This window comes from Ovis aries, chromosome 7 (genome assembly GCF_016772045.2).
Source record: "Ovis aries strain OAR_USU_Benz2616 breed Rambouillet chromosome 7, ARS-UI_Ramb_v3.0, whole genome shotgun sequence".
Taxonomy (NCBI): Eukaryota; Metazoa; Chordata; class Mammalia; order Artiodactyla; family Bovidae; genus Ovis; species Ovis aries.
This window is the reverse complement of record NC_056060.1, coordinates 58,914,648-58,936,573: the sequence shown is the minus strand read 5'-3', so window position 1 is coordinate 58,936,573 and position 21,926 is coordinate 58,914,648. Positions and strand designations below refer to the sequence as shown.

General features: G+C 38.0%; 2 protein-coding genes across 3 annotated transcripts in view; one reads left to right on the top strand and one right to left on the bottom strand.

Moving 5' to 3' along the window:
• Positions 1–8,737, top strand: part of FGF7 (fibroblast growth factor 7) — a 63,072-nt gene extending 54,335 nt beyond the window's left edge. The window contains exons 3-4 of one of the 2 annotated variants that reach the window (XM_012180603.4): positions 6,253–6,356; positions 7,615–8,737. In XM_012180603.4, the coding sequence (XP_012035993.1) occupies positions 6,253–6,356; positions 7,615–7,809 (299 nt within the window). In that variant the 3' untranslated portion in view covers positions 7,810–8,737. 2 annotated transcript variants of the gene reach the window in all.
• FAM227B (family with sequence similarity 227 member B) overlaps positions 1–21,926 on the bottom strand; it is a 216,494-nt gene that overhangs the window by 119,463 nt on the left and 75,105 nt on the right. The window lies entirely within an intron of this gene.

The following is a 21,926-nucleotide window of genomic DNA, read 5'->3' as shown; positions in this document are numbered from 1 at the left end:
AGGCTTCCTTGTCCACCAACTCACACAGCTTGCTCAAACTCATGTCCATCGAGTTGGTAATGCCATCCAACCAGAGGATGGTTATCTCATCCTCTGTTGTCCCCTTCTCCTCCCGCCTTCAATCTTTCCCAGCATCAAGGGCTTTTCAAATGAATCAGTTCTTTGCATCAGGTGGCCAAAATGTTGGAATTTCAGCTTCAATATCAGTCCTTCCAATGAATATTCAGGACTGATTTTCTTTAGGATGGACTGGTTGGATCTCCTTGCAGTCCAAGGGACTCTCAAGAGTCTTCTCCAATACCACAGTTCAAAAGCATCAATTCTTCAGCGCTCAGCTATCTTTATGGTCCAATTCTCACATCCATACATGACCACTAGAAAAACCATAGCCTTGACTAGACGGACCTTTGTTGGCAAAGTAATGTCTCTGCTTTTTAATATGCTGTCTAGGTTGGTCATAACTTTTCCAAGGAGCAAGTGTCTTTTAATTTCATGGCTGCAGCCACCACCTGTAGTAACTTTGGAGCCCAGAAAAACAGTCTGTCACTGTTTCCACTGTTTCTCCATCTATTTGCCATGAAGTGATGGGACTGGATTCATGATCTCAGTTTTTTGAATGTTGAGCTTTAAGCCAACTTTTTCACTCTCCACTTTCACTTTCATCAAGAGGCTCTTTAGCTCTTCTTCACTTTCTGCCATAAGCGTGGTGTCATCTGCATATCTGAGATTACTGATATTTCTCCTGGCAATCTTGATTCCAGCTTGTGTTTCATCCAGCCCAGTGTTTCTCATGATGTACTCTGCATATAAGTTAAATAAGCAGAGTGACAATATACAGCCTTGACATACTCCTTTTCCTATTTGGAACCAGTCTGTTGTTCCATGTTCAGTTCTAACTGTTGCTTTCTGACTTGCATAGAGATTTCTCAAGAGGCAGGTCAGGTGGACTGGTATTCCCAACTCTTTCAGAATTTTCCACAGTTTCTTGTGATCCACACAGTCAAAGGCTTCAGCATAGTCAATAAAGCAGAAATAGATGTTTTTCTGGAACTCTCTTGCTTTTTTGATTATCCAGCGGATGTTGGCAATTTGATCTCTGGTTCCTCTGTCTTTTCTAAAACTAGCTTGAAATCTCTGCACCTTCCCCTCAATTTTGCTGTGAACCTAAAACTTCTCTAAAAGATAAATTTTTAAAAATTGTTTCAAGCAAGAAACGCTCAAACACTAAAATCATAAATGCTACTAATGATAAGAACAAAAATTAGCATGGATATTTGATAGGGAAACACCTAAAATTCTAGGAGGAGATGTTGGAGAAGTTTTTAAAAATGTAGTAGCAATTTATACCTAGCTTCCTCTTTTCTCATTCTCAGTACAATACAGGCTTAAATAACAAATAGGCAAAATGGTTTAATGAATGATTAAATCACAGGGGAAAAAACCTCCAGGGAAGCCATTTTGGGCATATTTCCTAGTTTGTAAGGGAGACATCCTAATGAATAAACTGATACTTCTGTTGACAATACTGTTGACAAAAATATTGCTAATGAGGCTAAATTGCCAATTTACTTGACATATTGTTTCATTTTTCATGTTCTATTGTGTGAGCTGATCTCTTTGATTTTTTTTGAAGTCTGTCATTATACTACCACAGTCATTATGGTAACAACTCAACGCACTCATGTAATATGCCTTACATATTTGGGAACACATTTATTATGTTATATATAAACATGAACTTCTTGTAAACATAAATCCAGATTTTATAGTGAGAATGTATTATCACGACTGAGCCTTAAGGGAAAGTGTCTACATATTGTAATTAACATTACATCTATCATTCTACAGTTATATTTTGTAGATAGTTGGTCTAGAAAAGAAAAGCCAGAAAATATGACAGATTTCATTCCCTAATTAAATCTGGCCCTGAAAGATACTCTAAGCCTTTGCATCAGTACTCTTCTATCTAAGAGAAAGTATAATATTGAATAAGAGGGGAATAGCAGAAATAAAGGGACTTGAAGGAAAGGTAAACACTGACTTCTTCACAGCATTTTTACAGTGGTAAGATCTTCAGAAAGCAACTATTTCATATGTCCTTAAATAGATACATTTACCCAATTTTGAAGGTATTACAAATATGCTGAATCAATTCTTCATTGTATTGATATAAATTTAAACTAACTGGATTTTGCTGCATAAATTATTTCCCTTTGATCTTCCTGAACTGAACAAGAAGAAGAGTTAGCTGCTAGAGAAAGTACTCCAAGAGGGCAGGGTTTTAATTGAGCAGGATTGAATTGAGCTGAGGACAGAACTGGCTCTCACTGAAGGTTTGTTGAATACTGTATGAACACATCAGCATAACACCTTTCATAGCCTTGGAAGCAATTGTTAACATTTCCCTTAGCTTCTCCTTCAGAGCTTTGTTTTAAAAAATGTTTCTTCTCTTTTATTAAGGTGCATCTACATATGTATTTAGGGCTTCCCTGCTGTTTCAGCAGTAAAGAGTCCGCTTGCAATGCAGGAGCCACAGGAGTCATGGGTTTGAGCCCTGGGTCAGGAAGATCCCCTGGAGGAGGCAATAGCACTCACTCCCGTATTGCCTGGGAAATCCCATGGACAGGAGCCTGATAGGCTATAGTTCATAGGTTTTCAAAGAATCGGACACGACTGAAGCAACTTGGCATGCCCACATGCACATGTGTTTATATATATGTGTTTTGTTGTTTATACGAGATTTTTAACTTTTGGAGTTCAGAAACCAGTGCTGTTTTTCTTAGTTTGTATCCTAAATTACCACTGAGTTCTATGCATTCTGACAATGCTCCATAAACACTTAAAAAGATAAATATTCATTCCTCTGCATTTTCTTCAAAGACCTCAATTTCTAGTTGAGCAGCTGTAGAACTCTGAATTGGATGGGCTCTGACTAGTGCTAAGCATAGTATAGTGGGAAATGGTTTCTATATGTGGCTGCTGCTGCTAAGTCTCTGCAGTCGTGTCCGACTCTGTGACCCCACAGATGGCAGCCCACCAGGCTCCCCCATCCCTGGGATTCTCCAGGCAAGAACACTGGAGTGGGTTGCCATTTCCTTCTCCAATGCATGAAAGTGAAAAGTGAAAGTGAAGTTGCTCAGTTGTGTCCGACCTTCAGCGACCCCATGGACTGCAGCCTACCAGGCTCCTCCACCCATGGGATTTTCCAGGCGAGAGTACTAGAGTAGGGTGCCATTGCTGTCTCTGTCTATATGTGGCATATATGGGAAATAGATGACACATATTAACTAGGCTACATTAATCCTGATGAAGCAGGTAACAATTTTATTACTGGAGAATAGGGAAACTAAAGCCTGGAGAATAAATATGAGGATGAAGCGAAGGCATGAGATAAAAATTAGAATTTCCTATAATTAAGTGAATATTTTAAAAAACAGTTTCTGGAGACTTGATTTATGCATATAATATTCATTTGGAATTTTCTTTTCATTGTATTAAGCACAGGAAAGAGAAAGTCTCAAGTTCAAAGTATAATTAACAATAGTCACACAAAATGGTTTACAAAACTTTAAATTTCTACATTGTTTTAAAATTGATTTTTTTACTGCATTTTGATAAGAATTATTAAAAAGCAGCATTTAAGGAAAGGATATATAATTAAATAAAACAGTAGGGTAACAGTCCTGTAGTAACTACAAGTTTTGTAAAAACAATTTCAACAATGGTTAGAAATAATTAAAATTGTATAAAGTTATATGAGCAGGATTCATATAATAATTGTGTTTTTATTATCAAAAATCTATCAGTTTAAATAGTTAATCTTTTTTAAAGGTAGTAGGTTCTGCTTATAATAATTTTCAATTGCTTTAACTGGATTTACATTCAATTTCAGTATAGTCAAAATATATTATGTCAGCAATAATCATTACTATAAAGTTTAAGTACAAAAGTAAAGATGTTACTAATTATATACTTTCACGGTATTATATAGTGATTAAGAGCCAGAACACTTGGGTTCAAATTCCACTTCTGCCACTTACCAGCTGAGAGAATCTGGGCAAATTACTTAACTTCTTTGTGCCTGAGCTTCTTGATCTATAAACTGGGGATAATATGAGTACTTGCCTTATAGTCTTGGTGATAAGTAAATGTATTAATATATGAGAGTGTGTAAACAATCCTTTGCATGTGGTATCAACTCAATAAACATTAAGTATTATTGTTATTATGATTATAGCAATGCAAAGACATAGAGAAAACAATAGAGTGTGAAAGACTAGAGATCTGAAGAAAATTAGAGATCCCAAGGGAACATTTCATGCAAAGATGGGCTCAATAAAGGATAGAAATGGTATGGACCTAACAGAAGCAGAAGAGATTAAGAAGAGGTGGCAAGAATACATAGAAGAACTATACAAAAAAGGTATTAATGACTCAGATAACCATGATGGTGTGGTCACTCACCTAGAGCCAGATCCTGGAGTGTGAAGTCAAGAGGGCCTTAAGAAGCATTACTACAAACAAAACTAGTGGAGGTGATGAAATTCCAGCTAAGCTATTTCAAATCCTAAAAGATGATGCAGTTGAAGTGCTGTACTGAATATGCCAGCAAATTTGGAAAACTCAGCAGTGGCCTCAGGACTCAAAAATGTCAGTTTGCATTCCAATCACAAAGAAGGGCAATCCCAAAGAATGTTCAAACTATCATACAGTTGTGCTCATTTCACATGGTAGCAAAGTAATGGTCAAAATTCTCCAAGAACTTCCAGATGTACAAACTGGGTTTAGAAAAGGCAGAGGAACCAGAAATCTAATTCCCAAATTCCCCTGGATCATAGATAAAGCAAGGGAATTCCAGAAAAACATCTACTTCTGTCTCATTGACTACACTAAAGCCTTTGACTGTGTGGTTCACAACAAACTGTGGGAAATATTTAAAGAGACAGGAATACCAGACCACCTTATCTGTCTCCTAGGAAACCTGTAGGCAGGTCAAGAAGCAAGTTAGAACATTACATGGAACAACTGACTGGTTCAAAATTGGGAAAGGAATATGTCTAGGCTATACATCGTCATCCTGCTTATTTAACTTATATGCAGAGTACATCACGCAAAATGCCAGGATAGATGACTCACAAGTTGGAATTAAGATTGCCAGCGGTAATACCGACAACCTCAGATATGCAGATGATACCATCCTAATGACAGAAAGTGAAAAGAAACTAAAGAACCTCTTGATGAAGGTGAAAGAGGAGAGGGAAAAAGCTAGCTGAAACTCAACATTCAAAACACCAAGATCATGGCATCTAGTCCCAACATTTCATGCAAATAGATGGGGAAAAAATGGAAACAATGGCAGATTTTATTTTCTTGGGCTCCAAAATCACTGCAGACAGTGACTGTATCCGTGAAATTAAAAGACAGTCACTCCTTGGAAGAAAAGTTAAGACAAACTTAGTGTATTAAAAAACAGCCATCACTTTCTGACAAAGTGATGTCAGCATATATATATATTTTACATATAGAGAAAGCTATGGTTTTGTCAGTAGTCATGTATGTAAGTGACCATAATGAAGGCTAAGTGACAAAGAATTGATGCTTTTGAATTATAGTGCTGGAGAAGACTCTTGAGAGTTCCTTGGACTCTCAAGAAAATCAAACCAGTCAATCCTAAAGGAAATCAACCCAGATATTCATTGGAAGGACTGATGCTGAAGCTGAATCTCCAATACTTTGGCCATCTGACACAAACAGTGGACGCATTGGAAAAGAGTGTGATGCTGGGAAAGAGGAGGCAGGAGGGGAAGGGGGCAACAGAAATGAGATGGTTGGATGGCATCACTGACTCAATGAACATGAGTTTGAGCAAACTCAGAGACAGTGAAGGATATGAAAGCCTGGGATACTGCAGTCCATGGTGTTGCCAAGAGTCAAGTGCGACTTAGCAACTGAACAATGATTATAGTAAATTGGAAATGTAATTCTAGAGAAGAAAAAGCTTCAAATACATAACTTTTTTGAAACCAAATATCTTTTTGTGCAAAATAAAAAAATTGATAGTTTGCACTTCCCACATTTAATAAGGACTGTTTCTATTTATATGTTCTGAGTGGGTCGGGGGTGTCAGGCTGAGTAAATAATCACATTAACAATCTTAACTCCCAGTTGAAACAAATAAGAACAAATGGTCACTCTTGGATAATCTGCAAAACTAAGTGAATAAATGACATATCTTTCTGTGATTCCTTGCAGACATCATGGAAATCAGGACAGTGGCTGTTGGAATTGTAGCAATCAAAGGAGTGGAAAGTGAATATTACCTTGCAATGAACAAGGAAGGAAAACTCTATGCAAAGGTATTGATAGATGATAGCTCAGACTTAATTTCTCAAACTTATTTTTGTCAAAAGTATCTTCCCTTTCTGAAAAGTAAAAATGAAATTAATTCCTCTCAAACTATGTAACTCAATGATTTCATTAAAACATTTTCTATTTAGGAATTAAGGAAAAATGTTTTCTGTGTCACCTTGGACAATTTGTTTAAGCTCTCTGGCCTTTGTTTCACCATCTGTAAAATAAGTTGGATTAACTGACCCTTAAGGACCCGTCTGGGCTTCCCTAATGGCTCAGTGGTAGAGAATCCACTTGCAATGTGGGAGACATGGATTTGATCCCTGGGGTTGGGAAGATCCCCTGGAGGAGGAAGTGGCAATCCACTTCAGTGTTCTTGCCTGGAGAATCTCATGGACAGAGGAGCCTGGCGGGCCACAGTCCAAAGTGCTGCAAAGAGTCAGATGCAACTTAGCGACTGAGCATGCATGCATGCAAGGATCCTTCTAGCTCTAAAATTTCATTTGCACTTTAGATACTTAAAATATAAAATTTCCATCTGTCAGCTCTTTTCGTTAAACTCCATGCAGTTTGCACTTTGTTGATATGAAAATTCTTATGAAAAAAAATTCAGACTTTTGCTTATCAACATCAATCTCACAGTGAAGGACTTTGACTTGTAAGCATTCCCATTGTTCTTGCTTTATTACAGTACAAAATATGTAACAGTTTATCCTACTATAATACAGTATAATTGACTTTTCTTTTGTATTCCTGGCATAGACAACATAAAAATATAAGTTTAACTGAATGAATGACAAGTTGGATGGATGATCAAATTAACTTTAAAATTTTCCACCACTATCACAGGTAGTATAATAGTAAATGAATAAAAGTTGTAAAAAATGACTTCAGCTGAGGGAAGGAGTATGTGTGTGTGCTCAGTCAGAGGATCTGTTAATTATATAAAAATCTCAAGGTTAGGAAAAGAGTGACTTGGGCCTAGTAATATGAGAGCTGCTAATTAGAGGAAAATAGCTCTTAAGAATAGTAGCAACTGATTGCCAAAAATCAACATGTTTGGAACTATGTTACGTAACTAAATGTATAGCATTTTAGCTTTGTAAAAAATTTGATCTTTTTTCAAATACGCTATCCAACAAATTGCATTATTCTTGATCAAAAAAGTCGTGTAGGTTAATTTTACCAAATATTATGCTTATTCTTTGTTTGAGTCCTTCTAACAATCATTTGGATAATGTTGTTTGTTGTTCTTCATTGTAGAAAGAATGTAACGAAGACTGCAACTTCAAAGAATTAATTCTGGAAAATCATTACAACACATATGCATCAGCTAAATGGACACACAGCGGAGGAGAAATGTTTGTTGCCTTAAATCAAAAGGGGGTTCCAGTAAGAGGGAAGAAAACGAAGAAAGAACAAAAAACAGCCCACTTTCTTCCTATGGCAATAACCTAATCATATATGGCATATAAGAAACCAGTTCCAGCAGGGAGATTTCTTTAAGTGGACTGTTTTCTTTTTTTATCTTTTCTTTTCTCTTTTTAAAACTAACCAAGAAAGGCTGGAAAACTACTGAAAAACTGATCAAGCTGGACTTGCGCATTTATGTGTATTTTAAGAGACTGCATTAAAGAAAGATTTGAAAAAAATATACACAAAAATCAGATTTAGTAACTAAAAGTTGTAAAAAGTTGTAAAACTGGTTGTACAATCATGATGTTAGTAATAGTAATGTTTTTTCTTAAGTTAATTTACCCTTAAGAGTATGTTAGATTTGATTATCTGATAATGATTATTTAAATATTCCTATCTGCTTATAAAATGGCTGCTATAATAATAATAATGCAGATGATGTTATATAAGATGTGTCAGACCTAAAGGCTGCTGGAATGATCTGTCAGATAATCAAGCCAACACTAACTATGGAAGATGAGCAGTATTTGAATACGTTCTAGTGAAAAATTATGAACCACTCTAATTAGAAAAGAAACAAGTATTCTCAAAAATTCCATCATGGAAATGAGTCAAAGTGGTAGTTTTATAAAAGTGTAGAATTAGAACATGCTTGTACCTACCAATTAACAAGAACAAAATTTGTAATGCTGCTCCAATTGAAAGGGTATTGCTTACAGGATGTTTTAAAAAGTCTTGTATATAAAATAGCAATAATGATGATAATACTGTATTTCATCTCACTCACCACAAAATAACATTTTATAATCCCTAAAAGTAAAATTCAAAAATCTTTTATGTTTTTTTGAAGTAACATAATCTATCTTTTGTATAATTCATATTCGGGAATATGGCTTTTAATAATGTTCTTCCCGCAAATAATCGTGCTTTTCTCCTCTGGTTACAGCATTAAACTCTATTTTAAGTTGTATTTGAACTTTACTGTTTTGTTATTTAAGTTTATGTTATTTATAAAAAAAACAACCTTAATAAGCTGTATCTGTTTCATATGCTTTTAATTCTAAAGCAATAACAAAACCGTCTGGCTCCACGGCAAATCCCCCTCCCCCTTGTGACCAATATCAAGTCTAGTACACAGCAGTCAGGCCAGCAAATCCTGGATGGCAGACAAAAATGACAGCCTGCAGCATTTCTTACAATAGACGTCTCAAAGGGAACAATACAAAAATGTGAAATATGTTTTGCGACATATTCTTGTCAACTAAATTGGATCTTATAAGTAAAATCACTGCAGATAAAAGGAGCTACAGGATTTAAAAGTTAAGCTTTGTTTAAGTTCATGAGAAGAAAAGTAAAATACTTTTAAAATATGCATACTTAAGTTAGTAGTTTTTGTAATCTCTAGAAATCTCTGCCATTTAAAATATGCCAGCATTGAAAGTTGCTTTCCTGTTGAATGGGGAAGACACAATGTCTGAAGTGGAGTCTATAGTTAGGGATTTGAGACTCTGAATAGTAATCAAGGCTTGAGGTCAGGCTACATATGATGGACTTATTGAAAGATAAATTTCTAGTTCATAATACTTCCATTAGAAGATCTTCGTAGTACTTTATTGTTCAATAGAAACATTAATCTAAGTTAACTGGTGATATGCTAACAATGGTGGTTTTGATTTCAAACTATTTGTCATTTAAGTCCCTTTATTTCATACAAATATCTCATAATAACATGTATAGGTAAGAGTTACATGAAAAGGCTAGGTCAACAGACATAACAGATTCATTTGATTTTCTTGTGGCTCACCTACATGATGAGACTGTAGGAAGCTATGAAGGATTGCCTGTCCTCAGGTATACTCTGGGGAAATGCCATGCCTAATAGTCATTATTATTTGACTCCAGGGCCTTGCTAACCTAGGTTCCTAGATCAAGCTTCTGTGCCTGGTGTCTCGGGAACATATCAAGAGAAGAAAAGAATCGATGTTTCTCATTATTTGTTTTCCTTACAGCCTAGCAGAGTGTCTCTACCCATAATCAATTTTTTATATCAATTCACTCAATGTTTAATATCAAAGCAAATTCATAATGAAACTAATTTTAACTAATTTAAAAAAGTTAGGGTGAAACATGGTTATATGGAAATTTAAACAGAAATAGTGTGTATGTATATAAGCTATGAGCTATATTAGGATCAAATACTCTGACTAGAGTTATACTCATGAACAAATTATAAAGCAAGACTGAATTAATCAACATTTAGCAGTAAATCTGATCCAGTAGTGTTTCTAGAAACACTTAATAATTCTTTATCCTCCCCCCTTTATTTATACTTAATGTGCAAGTTTTAGAAAATAAAATCGGTACTAATTACATACACTTAGAATTCAAGAGTCTTACAACTGCAAGGAATCTTAGTCCTTACTATTCATTTGTAGACCAGGGAATTCAAATAACACAGCAGGTTAGGTTCAGAGCTGCCACAAGAGTTGAGCTCACTCAGCTTCTTGCTCTTAGATGATTACAATTATTAGTTAATAGCCTTTTTAAAAAAGTATTCCTATAGAAATATAACCTTTACATTTACATGCAAATGTGCCATGTTTGGGCAATTCACTTGATATATAATAATTAGTCTATACTGTGATGATTTGAATCAAAAGGAGGAAAAGAATGAAATTTCCAGTTCTGATTCCTATTCAATTCTTACATGCACCTTTTTATTTACAAATGGAGAGCACTGTGCAAATTAGCCAGATAAACAGAGTAATCTTTTCTAAATGTTCTTTGAAAGAGAAAGCTGGTTAAATACATTGGTTTTTAAGAATTAGGAAGGAAAAAACTGAATAGTTAACAAAAGAATAAAAAATATATTTTCGATGTAGTTAGTGAACTAAAATATTTTTACATAAAAATGCTATAATATAAATCATTAGGCTTTGAGCTGGCAAAAGTTCAACTTAATGACAGAAAAGAAAGGATGCTGGATATCAGTTCTTGGTTTCCATCTCTTAGTGTTTGCCCCTTCTGGTTCTTAAAGAACATAGAGTTGGCCTATGGAACTGGCTGTGTGTGTGTCAGTTGCTTTAGTGGTATCCAATTCTTTGCTACCCTGTAGACTTAAGCCCACTAGGTTCTTCTGTCCATGGGATTTTCTGGGCAAGAATACTGGAGTGGGTTGCCATGCCCTCCTCCAGGGGATCTTTCCAACCCAGGGATCAAACCTGTATCTCCTGCATTTCCTGCATTGCAGGCAGATTCTTTAACTACTGAGCCACCTGGGAAGCCTGGAACTGGCTGTACTAAAGGCAATTCTGTAACCACAAATACGCTAAATCAATGCCTCTCAAATGTCCTACTGAAACACCAATAACAGTAGAGGTAGAGAATGAGTCTAAGGAATAATGAAAAGGTATCCCACCAAAGACACAACATTTCTTGAAAATTTTTCTTAAAACTCATGTGATTTTTACATTTTATTCCATAATATACTTATGTCTGCTTTAATATAAAATTCACACAAGTGGAAAAAAGTGATATAATCAGAAAGATGTGTAAGTTTTATCATGTGGCTTCATTTGCACTACTATGCTACTGCCATATACCTAGGCATGAATAAGACACAAGAGAGCCTGTACTTCACACAGTTCAACTTTACACACAGATGACACCTGGTTAAAAAAAACCAAAACTTTATCTATTATAAAAGTTTACTATGAACTACAGTGACATTAAAAACATTTAAGGACCAGTATGAGTGGTTGATGCCATCAAGGTTTTGCATTCATTATGTCAGCAAATCTGGAAGACCCAACAGTGGCCACAGGACTGGAAAAGGTCAATCCTCATTCCAATTCCCAAGAAAAAAAGTGAAAAAATGAAGTAGCTCAGTTATGTCAACTCTTTGCGACCCCATGGACTATAGACTATCAGCATCCTCCATCCACAGGATTTTCCAGGCAAGAATACTCGAGTGGGTTGCCATTTCCTTCTCCAATTCCCAAGAAGGGTAGTACCAAAGAAGATGCTATCTATCACACAACTGCATCCATCTCACATGCTAGTAAGGTCATGCTTAAAATCTTGCATGCTAGGTTTCAGCATTATGTGAACCAAGAAATTTCAGATGTCCAATCTGGGTTAGAAAAGGAAAAGGAACTAGAGATCAAATTGCCAACATTTGCTGGATTACAGAGAAAGCAAGGGAATTCCAGAAAAATGTCTATCCCTGTTTCATTGACTATGCTAAAGCCTTTGACTGTGTGGATCATGACAAGCTGTGGAAAGCTCTTAGAGAGACAGGAATACCAGACCATCTTACCTGTCTCCTGAGAAACCTGTATGTGGGCCAAGAAGCAACAGTTAGAACCGTATATGGAACAACTCACTGGTTCAAGATTGAGAAAGGAGTACGACAGGACTGTCTGCTGTCACACTATTTGTTTAACCTATAGGCTGAGTACATCATGAGAAATGCTGGGCTGGATGAGTTACAAGCTGGAATTAAGATGTGGCAGAAACATCAACAATCTCAGATATGCAGATGATACCACACTAATGGCAGAAAGCAAAGAACTAATGAGCCTCTTTTTTTTTTCTTTCTTTTTTTAAATTAAATTTATTTATTTTAATTGGAGTCTAATTACTATACAATATTGTAGTGGTTTTTGCCATACATTGACATGAATCAGCCATGGGTTTACATGTGTTCCCCATCCTGAACCACCCTCCCACCTCCTTCCCCATCCCATCCCTCTGGGTCGTGCGAGTGCACCAGCCCTGAGCACCCTGTCCTAAGTCAACTTAAGACTGCTGCTGCTGCAGCTAAGTCGCTTCAGTCGTGTCCGACTCTGTGCAACCCCATAGACAGCAGCCCACCAGGCTCCGCCATCCCTGGGATTCTCCAGGCAAGAACACTGGAGTGGGTTGCCATTTCCTTCTCCAACGCATGGAAGTGAAAAGTGAAAGTGAAGTCGCTCAGCTGTGTCCGACTCTTCGCAACCCCATGGACTGCAGCCTACCTCACCCATGGGATTTTCCAGGCAAGAGTACTGGAGTGGGTTGCCATTTCCTTCTCCAACTTAAGACTAAATATTAAAAAAACTAAGATCATGGCATCTGGCCCCATTACTGCATGTCAAATAAATGGGAAAAGGTGGAAGTAGTGACAGATTTCCTCTTCTTTGGCTACAAAATCACTGCAGATGGTGACTGCAGCCATGCAATCAGAAGATAATTGCTTCTTAGCAGGAAAGCTATGAAAAACATAGACAGTGTGTTGAAAAGCAGAGGCATTACTCTGCCAACAAAGGTCCATATAGTCAAGTCTATGGTCTTCTCAGTGGTCACATACAGTTGTGAGAGCTGGACTGTAAAGAAGGCAGAATGCCAAAGAATTGATGCCTTTGAACTATGGTGCTGGAGAAGACTCCTGAAAGTCCCTTGAAGAGCAAGGAGATCAAACCAGTCAATCTTAAGGAAGATAAACTGTGAATATTCATTGGAAGGGCTGATGCTGAAGCTGAAGCTCCATTTCAGTTATCTGATTCGAACAGATGAATCACTGGAAAAGTCCCTGATGCTGGGAAAGATGGAGGGCAGAAGGGAAGAGGGCATCAGAGGATGAGATGGCTGGACAGCATCATCAATGCAATGAATGTGAACTTGGGCAAACTCTGGGAGATGGTGGGGGACAGGGATTCCTGGCATGCTGCAGTCTAAGGGGTTGCAAAGAGTTGGACATGACTGGGCAACTGAACAACAACAACTAGTGGTTACCTGTCAATCAGAATATACCACTACTCTATTAGAATAGATTCAGGTCACTATGACTAACTTGCGGGCACCAGATGATTATCAGCTTTGAACATTTCTAACAGTTTTTAGAGAACACCTATTAACTGGTCTGTCTGGTTTGAGTTCTTAATGCATCTCTTAACACGATATAGTTCATAAAAACTTCATGTCTAGCCGTGTCAGCACTGTTGCCAGGTTACTCCTTTTTTAAAATTATATTTTTTTATTGAAGTATAGTTGATACACATTATATAAGTTATAGGTGTTCAATACAGTGATTCATAGTTTTTGAAGGTTATACTCCACTTATAGTTATTATATTGGCTATACTCCCTGCCTTGTACAACTTATCCTTATAGCTTATTTTAGACAAAATAGTTTGTATCTCAATGTCCTACCCCTCTATGGCCCCTCCCCCAGCTACTTTTTATTCCACTTCTATATTTATTCAGCAAAGCTGCTGCTTTCAGTGAAGGTAATATTCCTCCCATGTATGTTTCCACTCATCCTCTAACTTTGAGTGGCTTGTTTAGAAAATATACTTTTTCTTGAGTTGAGAAGACTTGATAGGAAGCAGCAGAGAAAGTCCTAGTCTCTTTCCAATAACTCCTGTATTTACTCTCATCTGAGAAACATTTCAGTTTCCTTTTACTTCCTGGTTATTATATGGTTCCAATTTCCAAATCCTCAAATTGAATTTACAAAATGATAAAAATTTATTTAATTTTCATATCAATAGAGCTTGTATTCTAATAACTGAAATATGAGATGAATAATAACATTTATCTTGAAGATTGAAGGCCTTTTTCTTGACATATCCAGTCAGCCACATATTAATTATCTATTGTTATATAACAAATTGTCCTAAAACGTAATGGCTTAAATTGGTTTAAGACTTTAAAACTTAATGATTTAAAAATGATTTTAATTATCTCATAGCTAATGTGGTCAGCAACCTGGGCAAGGTTTAGCTAGGTGTCCCTAGCTAGAATCTTTTGTAAGGCTACACAATCAAGGTGTTGGCCAGAACCGCAGTTATTTGTTCCTTCCATGCTCAACTCAAAGAGGAATTTACCTTAGGTCCTCACTAGTTGTGGGTTTGAAATACCACTTTTTAACCACATAAACCTTGCCAAAGTTCCATTTGCCACATGGCAGTTCATTTCCCACAGAGCAAGGAGTTAGAAAGAATGAGAGAGAACGAGTGCCCCAAACGGAAGCCACAGTATTTCATAGCCTAATCTTCAGTACTGTTCCACCACTTCTGTCTGTATTCATGGGGAAAGAATTAACAAAGGCAGACAAACCAGAAAGCAAGAATTATTGGAGGCCATCTTAAAGGCTGCCTAACACAAGTCATAAACGATTTTAAGGTCACTGGCATAAAGACAGGCTTCTCTAGGGCCTCAGTTCAGTTCAGTTCAGTCACTCAGTCGTGTTTGACTTTTTGCAACCCCATGAATCGCAGCACGCCAGGCCTCCCTGTCCATCACCAACTCCCAGAGTTCATTCAAACTCATGTCCATCGAGTTGGTGATGCCATCCAGCCATCTCATCCTCTGTCGTCCCCTTTTCCTCCTGCCCCCAATCCCTCCCGGCATTAGGGTCTTTTCCAATGAGTCAATTCTTTGCATGAGGTGGCCAAAGTACTGGAGTTTCAGCTTTAGCATCATTCCTTCCAAAGAAATCCCAGGGCTGATCTCCTTCAGAATGGACTGGTTGGATTTCCTTGCAGTCCAAGGGACTCTCAAGAGTCTTCTCCAACACCACAGTTCAAACGCATCAATTCTTCGGCCTAATACGAGTCATTCGTGGCTTTCAGCAGTGAGCCATTCAGCAGAGAAAGATGAAGTAGGTTTACCCTCTGTGGCACACACTTGATCCTTTCCTGAGGGATACTTTATAGTACAATGCCACTTAGGATAAATGAAAAAAGTTTTGAACCACAGTCTGAACTGTCTGTTAGCTTGAGTTATGCCTCCTTAGATCTCCGAATGTAGCTGGAAAACTAACAGTATTACTTCTCCCCTACATGAAGGAAATGACTCTGCCTTCAGATCAAAATGAAGATAACCCTCCTCTTCACCTTCCTACCTCAAGAGAATAAGATCATATATGCCAATTGAAATTCCTCAAACCACAGAGTTTTCTCCTAGATGGTGGAGGTAGTCAGTAAGTCATCCAACACCACCTAAGGATAAAGAGCTAAACACACTTGAAAAAAAATTGATTTTAATGCAAGATACACACTGGAATCAGCTGGGATTTTTTTTTTTTTAAATAATGAGGCCTAGGTCCCACTTCAGATCAACTGCATCAGTATATCTGGGATGCAGCTCAAGCAATGGTATTTTTAAAGCTCTCCAGGAGATTTTAATCGGCCTATGAATTTGAGAACCAATTAGCTAAGTGATGGCAACATGTGGGGAGGGGACATTTTAGGAATTATACTTGATTCTTCATCCTTGTTTCTTCCTTAAACACCCCAAAAAGCCTTAATGTTGCTTCCCACCTAATTCCATATTTTCTAATATTATTCTAAAGTGTACAGTGCTTCTAGACACTAGGTTTCCCTAGGTATTTCGATATTTTGCTGTCACATTGGGGCTAAAATAAATACAAACACTGAAAAGAGAGCTACAAGTCTTTTTGCATTGGAACAATTATGGAGTATAAAGTGCAAAAAGGGACACTCCCCCCATTCTCAACCCCCACCACACACATACCACATGCCATTCTCAAACAGAGCAGACAGAGTTTAGATTCTGTTACATTATATCTCAGATACTGTAATTTTTCTATTCAAAACTATACTTATTTTCTGTATTAGAATGAAAGCCAAAGTTTTTAGAGTGGCCAACTGGAAAAGTCTCTGATGCTGGGAGGGACTGGGGGCAGGAGGAGAAGGGGACGACAGAGAATGAGATGGCTGGATGGCATCACCGACTCGATGGACATGAGTTTGAGTGAACTCCGGGAGTTGGTGATGGACAGGGAGGCCTGGCGTGCTGCGATTCATGGGGTTGCAAAGAGTCGGACATGACTGAGTGACTGAACTGAACTGATGGAGTGGCAATGGAAAAAGTTAAGTGATTAAAAACTTAGATGGTAATTTAGGTGTCAGCAAGAAAAGAGGAAAAAAAGTAATAAAAGCCAACAATTATGTACTCAGATTGTTTGGCAGATATTACTAAATTCTCATATCATTTTAAAGAAACTCAAACTGAACACTGTAGACAATATTTTAATGGGTATCATATGCCCATTAGTATGGAAAAGGCAATAGCCCCACATAAAAAAATTGATGAATGTACAAAAGTTTGAAGTAAAGGGAATATTTAAGGCATGTATATATCCACTTAATGTCTCAACTTAACAAAAGTTTTCTCTTAATCAACTTAATGAAGTTAAGGGATCCAACTAGACTAGATGAGACTTTATTTAATTGATCTCCTATTGTTCATTATTTTGGTTGTTTCAAATTTTTCACCAAATGAGATTCTTTTTGTACATATTTCTTTATATTTCTAATTACCATATGAAGATAATTATAACAGAATTATTAGACAAAAAATCCTTCAAAAATGCAGACTGCAAATTTGATTTTCAGAAAACTTTTCCCCAATATATATTTCAAACTTTAGTACATGGAAGTAGACAAACATTTTCCTTAATATTTATGCTCAAAATGTAGTCAGCTTTTATTCTTATCTCTTCTTCCCTCTGACTATCTGTTATTATGAAAAGTTAGCTAGACTCTTGCTAGCTCAGATGAATGTCTTTCTAGATCCTTCTACATCCTCACACCTCATGTCTAGAGTTTAGCTACTCTAGAATGTTCCCTAATCATTTTTGTCAAGTTCCTTCCCATCTCAGATACTACCTATCCCCATAATCTCCCCAAAATACACTTTGATGATGTCTGTTGTCAGTTAAAGAATCCACATTAGCTGCTCATTGCATATTGGGTTTTCCAGTACTCTTGCCTGGAAAATTGCATGGACAGAGGAGCCTGGTGGGCTGCAGTCCATGTGGTCGCTAAGAGTTGGACACGACTGAGCGACTTTACTTTCACTTTTCACTTTCATGCATTGGAGAAGGAAATGGCAACCCACTCTAGCGTTCTTGCCTGAAAAATCCCAGGGACGGAGGAGCCTGGTGGGCTGCTGTCTATGGGGTTGCACTGGGCTGCTGTCTATGGGATTGCAGAGTTGGACACGACTGAAGCGACTTAGCAGCAGCAGCAGCAGCAGCAGCAGCATATTGTGTTTAAATTCTTTAAAATAACATCCAAAGCTGTCAAATAATTGGTTCCCTTATCTGTCCAATGTTCTCACTGTTCACCATAAACCTTATAGTTTAGTCCACTGTATTTATTCCATTGTCTTTCCTTCCTCACTAGTCCATAGGATCTTAAGAAAGATCCTATTTGTTTTTTTCACTTACATATCCCAAGCACCTTTAATAGTATCTGACACAGAGTAAACAGTCAGCAAATATTCACTGAATGAATGGATAAACCAATTCTAATTCAGTGACAGAATAATAAGCACACCTCATTACAAAGCGTTGTTCCAATTATTTAAGCAGTATAAAAATGTAGTTGTTGCAAATGAATAAAAATGTACCTTCGTGGGTTGGGTTCAAGATGACAGAATACTAGGATGCTGGACTCACCTCCCCTCATGGAAATATAAAAACTACAACTACATATAGAATGATTCTCACTGGGAACTTGCAGGATGGCTCTTCTACAACCAAAGCTGTGAAGAAAGATTCACACAGAATCTTGTAGGAAGGGAAGAGAAGTGATCTGGTCAGGACTTGCATCCCTAGTAGAGGGTACAGAAGACAAGGGGCTATGTGACAGGCTCAGGGATTCTTCCTGAGGAGTGAGGGGTTTTGAGATAGGAGGGAAGGGGCAGGGCACAACCTTTAAAAGAATGACATAGCCATTCAGGATACTACATAAACTGATTAGAACACCTTAGGCCCAAGGCGGCAGAAAATTTGACTTCCAGTAGAACTTGAGTCTTATTATATGCTCACTGCAATACATTAGCATGCTAAATGACACACCCACAGATGTCATGACAGTGCCCAGGCTGATCATAAAAGGGCAAAAAGTGAGCAGTGGCCCAATTCCTAGAAATTCCTGCCCCTTCCCCCAAATAGTAGGAATAATCCTTCCACTCATTAGTCTAGGAAATTATCCAGCTCATGCAAACTAACCACCCCATATTTTGGGGACTCTTTAACCTGAGAAGACCTACACTCTGTCTGTGGAGTGTGTTGTTCCCAGGACTGCTCTCACCTTTTGAGATAAACTGCATTCTGTCTGTGAAATGTCTATCTGCTTTCACTTTACTATGGCTCGCTCTTGAATTCTTTCCTGCATGGAGCGAAAGACCTCCACTGGACAGCCAATCCCACGGCCTCACCCAGGACCTGACCACCTTCTCATGCCCCATTTTCCTGCAACCTCTTTACAAAGGATATTAATAAATCTACTTCTTGCTATCACTTAGCCTCTTACTGAATACCATATGTACCGAGATATAAAGAACCTGAGGTTCATTAAATCCTGAGATGGGTGACATGGTTTCAGTTAAAATATTTTGGGTTTGAATCCCAACTGAGGTCCAATTGAGTTTGAGTCCTATCCTAAGTCAGAGACTGTGGGTTCGAGTCCTATCTGAAGTGTGACTGCATTTGAGTCCCACCTGAAGGAGTGTTGGCAACCACTGCCAGCATGCCAGCAGGAACCGGGTGCACACACTTGGGAGGGAATGAGGGTAATTCCAGGGAAAAGAATGCCACTGCCAGAGAGTACATCCCTCCTCACACAGAAGGCAGTGAGACTAGACCCAGGGAAGAAATAATGAACACACTTCAGCATGTTCCTGCCCACACAGGGTGAGCCAGCTCAGTAGTGTGGCACCTACCCTTCTGGCCTGACTCAACCTCTAACCAAAGCAAGGACACTGAGGAAAAGTGAAACCAGCACAGAATTGCAACCCCAAGGCCTCAGGTCCCAGCCACCTGGAGGAGAAACCCTGGAGAAACCCCTCTCTCAGGGCTCCTGCGCCAACCTCTTGGACCTTATCCCCTGAGAGAATGGTGATGGCCACTGAGCAAAGGAGAAGGGTCAGGTTGCACTTGGCTTTCACTCCAGCCCCTTCAACTCTAGCCTTACCTTGCATCAAGGTGGTGGCTGCCAACACATCCCAGGGAAAAATTTGGCCCTTGATCACTTCAGGTACAGCCACCCATGAAAGCCACTGGCCATAAGAAGACTGAATAGGGATTTTCCCACACAAGTACTCACCATGAAGATCAAGATAGGTAACTGTTTAACCTAATTTCACAGAGACAGAAATTTAAACAAAATGAGAATCAGAAGAATGTTTTTTCAAACAAAAGAATAAGAACCACACCCCCCCAATGCTAATGAATAGAGATAAACAATTTACTTGATAAAGAATTCAAAGCAATAATAGTAAGAAAATTACTTGAATTTGCGAAAAGAATAGATGAACACCATGATAATTTTAAGGAATAACTGGAAAATACAAAAAAGAACCAGTCATAGCTGAAGAATACAATAACTGAAATGAAAAATACATTACAGGGAATTAACAGCAGATTAGGTGGCTTCCTTGTGTCTCAGTGGTAAAGAGTCAACCTGCCAATGCAAGAGATGCGGGTTTGACCCTGGGGTCAGGAGATCCCCTGGAGAAGAAAATGGCAGTGACTCCAGTACTCTTGCCTAGGAAATCCCAAGGACAGAGGAGCCTGGCAGGCTATAAAGACCATAGGGTCAAAAAGAGGCAGAAATGACTTAGTGACTAAAAACCAGCTAACAGGTGATATAGAAGAATGCATGAACTATCTGGAAGATAGAATAATGGAAATTACACAATCAGAATAGCAAGAAGAAAAACAAATTTCAAAAATGAGAATAGCTTAAGAGCTCTGGACAACATCAAGTGTACTAGCATTCACATTCTAGGGGTCCCAGAAAGAGAAGAGAGAGAAGAGTAGAAAATGTGTTTGATAAAATTTGTTCTCGTTCACTTGTTCAGTCATGTCTGACTCTTTGTGAACCCATGGATTGCAGCATGCCTGGCTTCCCTGTCTTTCACCAACTCCCCGAACTTGCCCAAACTCATGTTGTCCCCTTCTCCTCCTGCCTTCAATCTTTCCCAGCATCAGGATCTTTTCCAATGAGTTGGCTTTTAGCATCAGGTGGCCAAAGTATTGGGGCTTCAACCTCGGTCCTTCCAATGAATATTCACGATTGATTTCCTTTAGGATTGACTGGTTTGATCTCCTTGCAGTCCAGGGGACTCTCAAAAGTCAAATAGGTTCATCAGTACCATCCCTTCCTTCTTTGTGGACTTCTTTTCTACCATTTGTACTTTGAATATCCCCTAGGTGCTACCTCCTCCTTCTCTCCTCCCTCTTTCCCAAACCATCCATGCGATGATGTTAGTCCTGTTCTAGTTCTTCTCCATAGCCCCAGACTCTTGAATGTAGCTGCTTACTAGACATCTCCACTCTGATGTCCTTCTTCCATTTTAACCCCAGTGGCCAAATCTGAGCTTCTGATCAAAATTGAAATAAAAGCAAAAACAAACGAATAGACCTAATTAAACGAAAAGATTTTACACAGTTTTGTTTATCAGTAACAAAACAAAAAGACAACATACTCCATGGGAAAAGATTTGCCTGCTAAAAGTTAATAAGCAAAATATATAAGGAGCTCATATAACTCACTGTCAAAAAACCACCTGATTAAAAAATGGGCAGAAGACCTGAATAGAAATTTTTCTAAAGAAGACATGTAGATAGCCAACAGGCACATGAAAAGATGTTCAACATCATTAAACCTCAGAGAAATGCAAATCAAAACCACAATGAGATATTACATTCAACTTGTCAAAATGACTGTCATCAGAGAGACAACAAATAATAAATTTTGCCAAGGATGTGGAGTAAAGGAACTCTTGTACACTGTTGGTGGGGGTGTAAATTAGTATAGCCACTATGGAAAAGAATATGGAGGTTCCTCAAAAATTAAATCTACAGCTACCATATGATCCAGAAATTCCACTCCTGGATATAGATCCCAAGAAACAAAAACACTAATTTGAAAAGATTAATGCTCCCTAATGTTCACAGCAGCATTATTTACAATAGCCATAATATGGAAGCAACCTAGGTATCTATCAACAAACGAATGGATAAAGAATCTAAAAAGTAGAACATATGAATGAATATAATAAAACTGATTCACAGAGAGTAAAATAGTGGTTACCGGTGGGGCAATGGGTGGAGACAGAGGCAAGATAGGTGAATGGGAA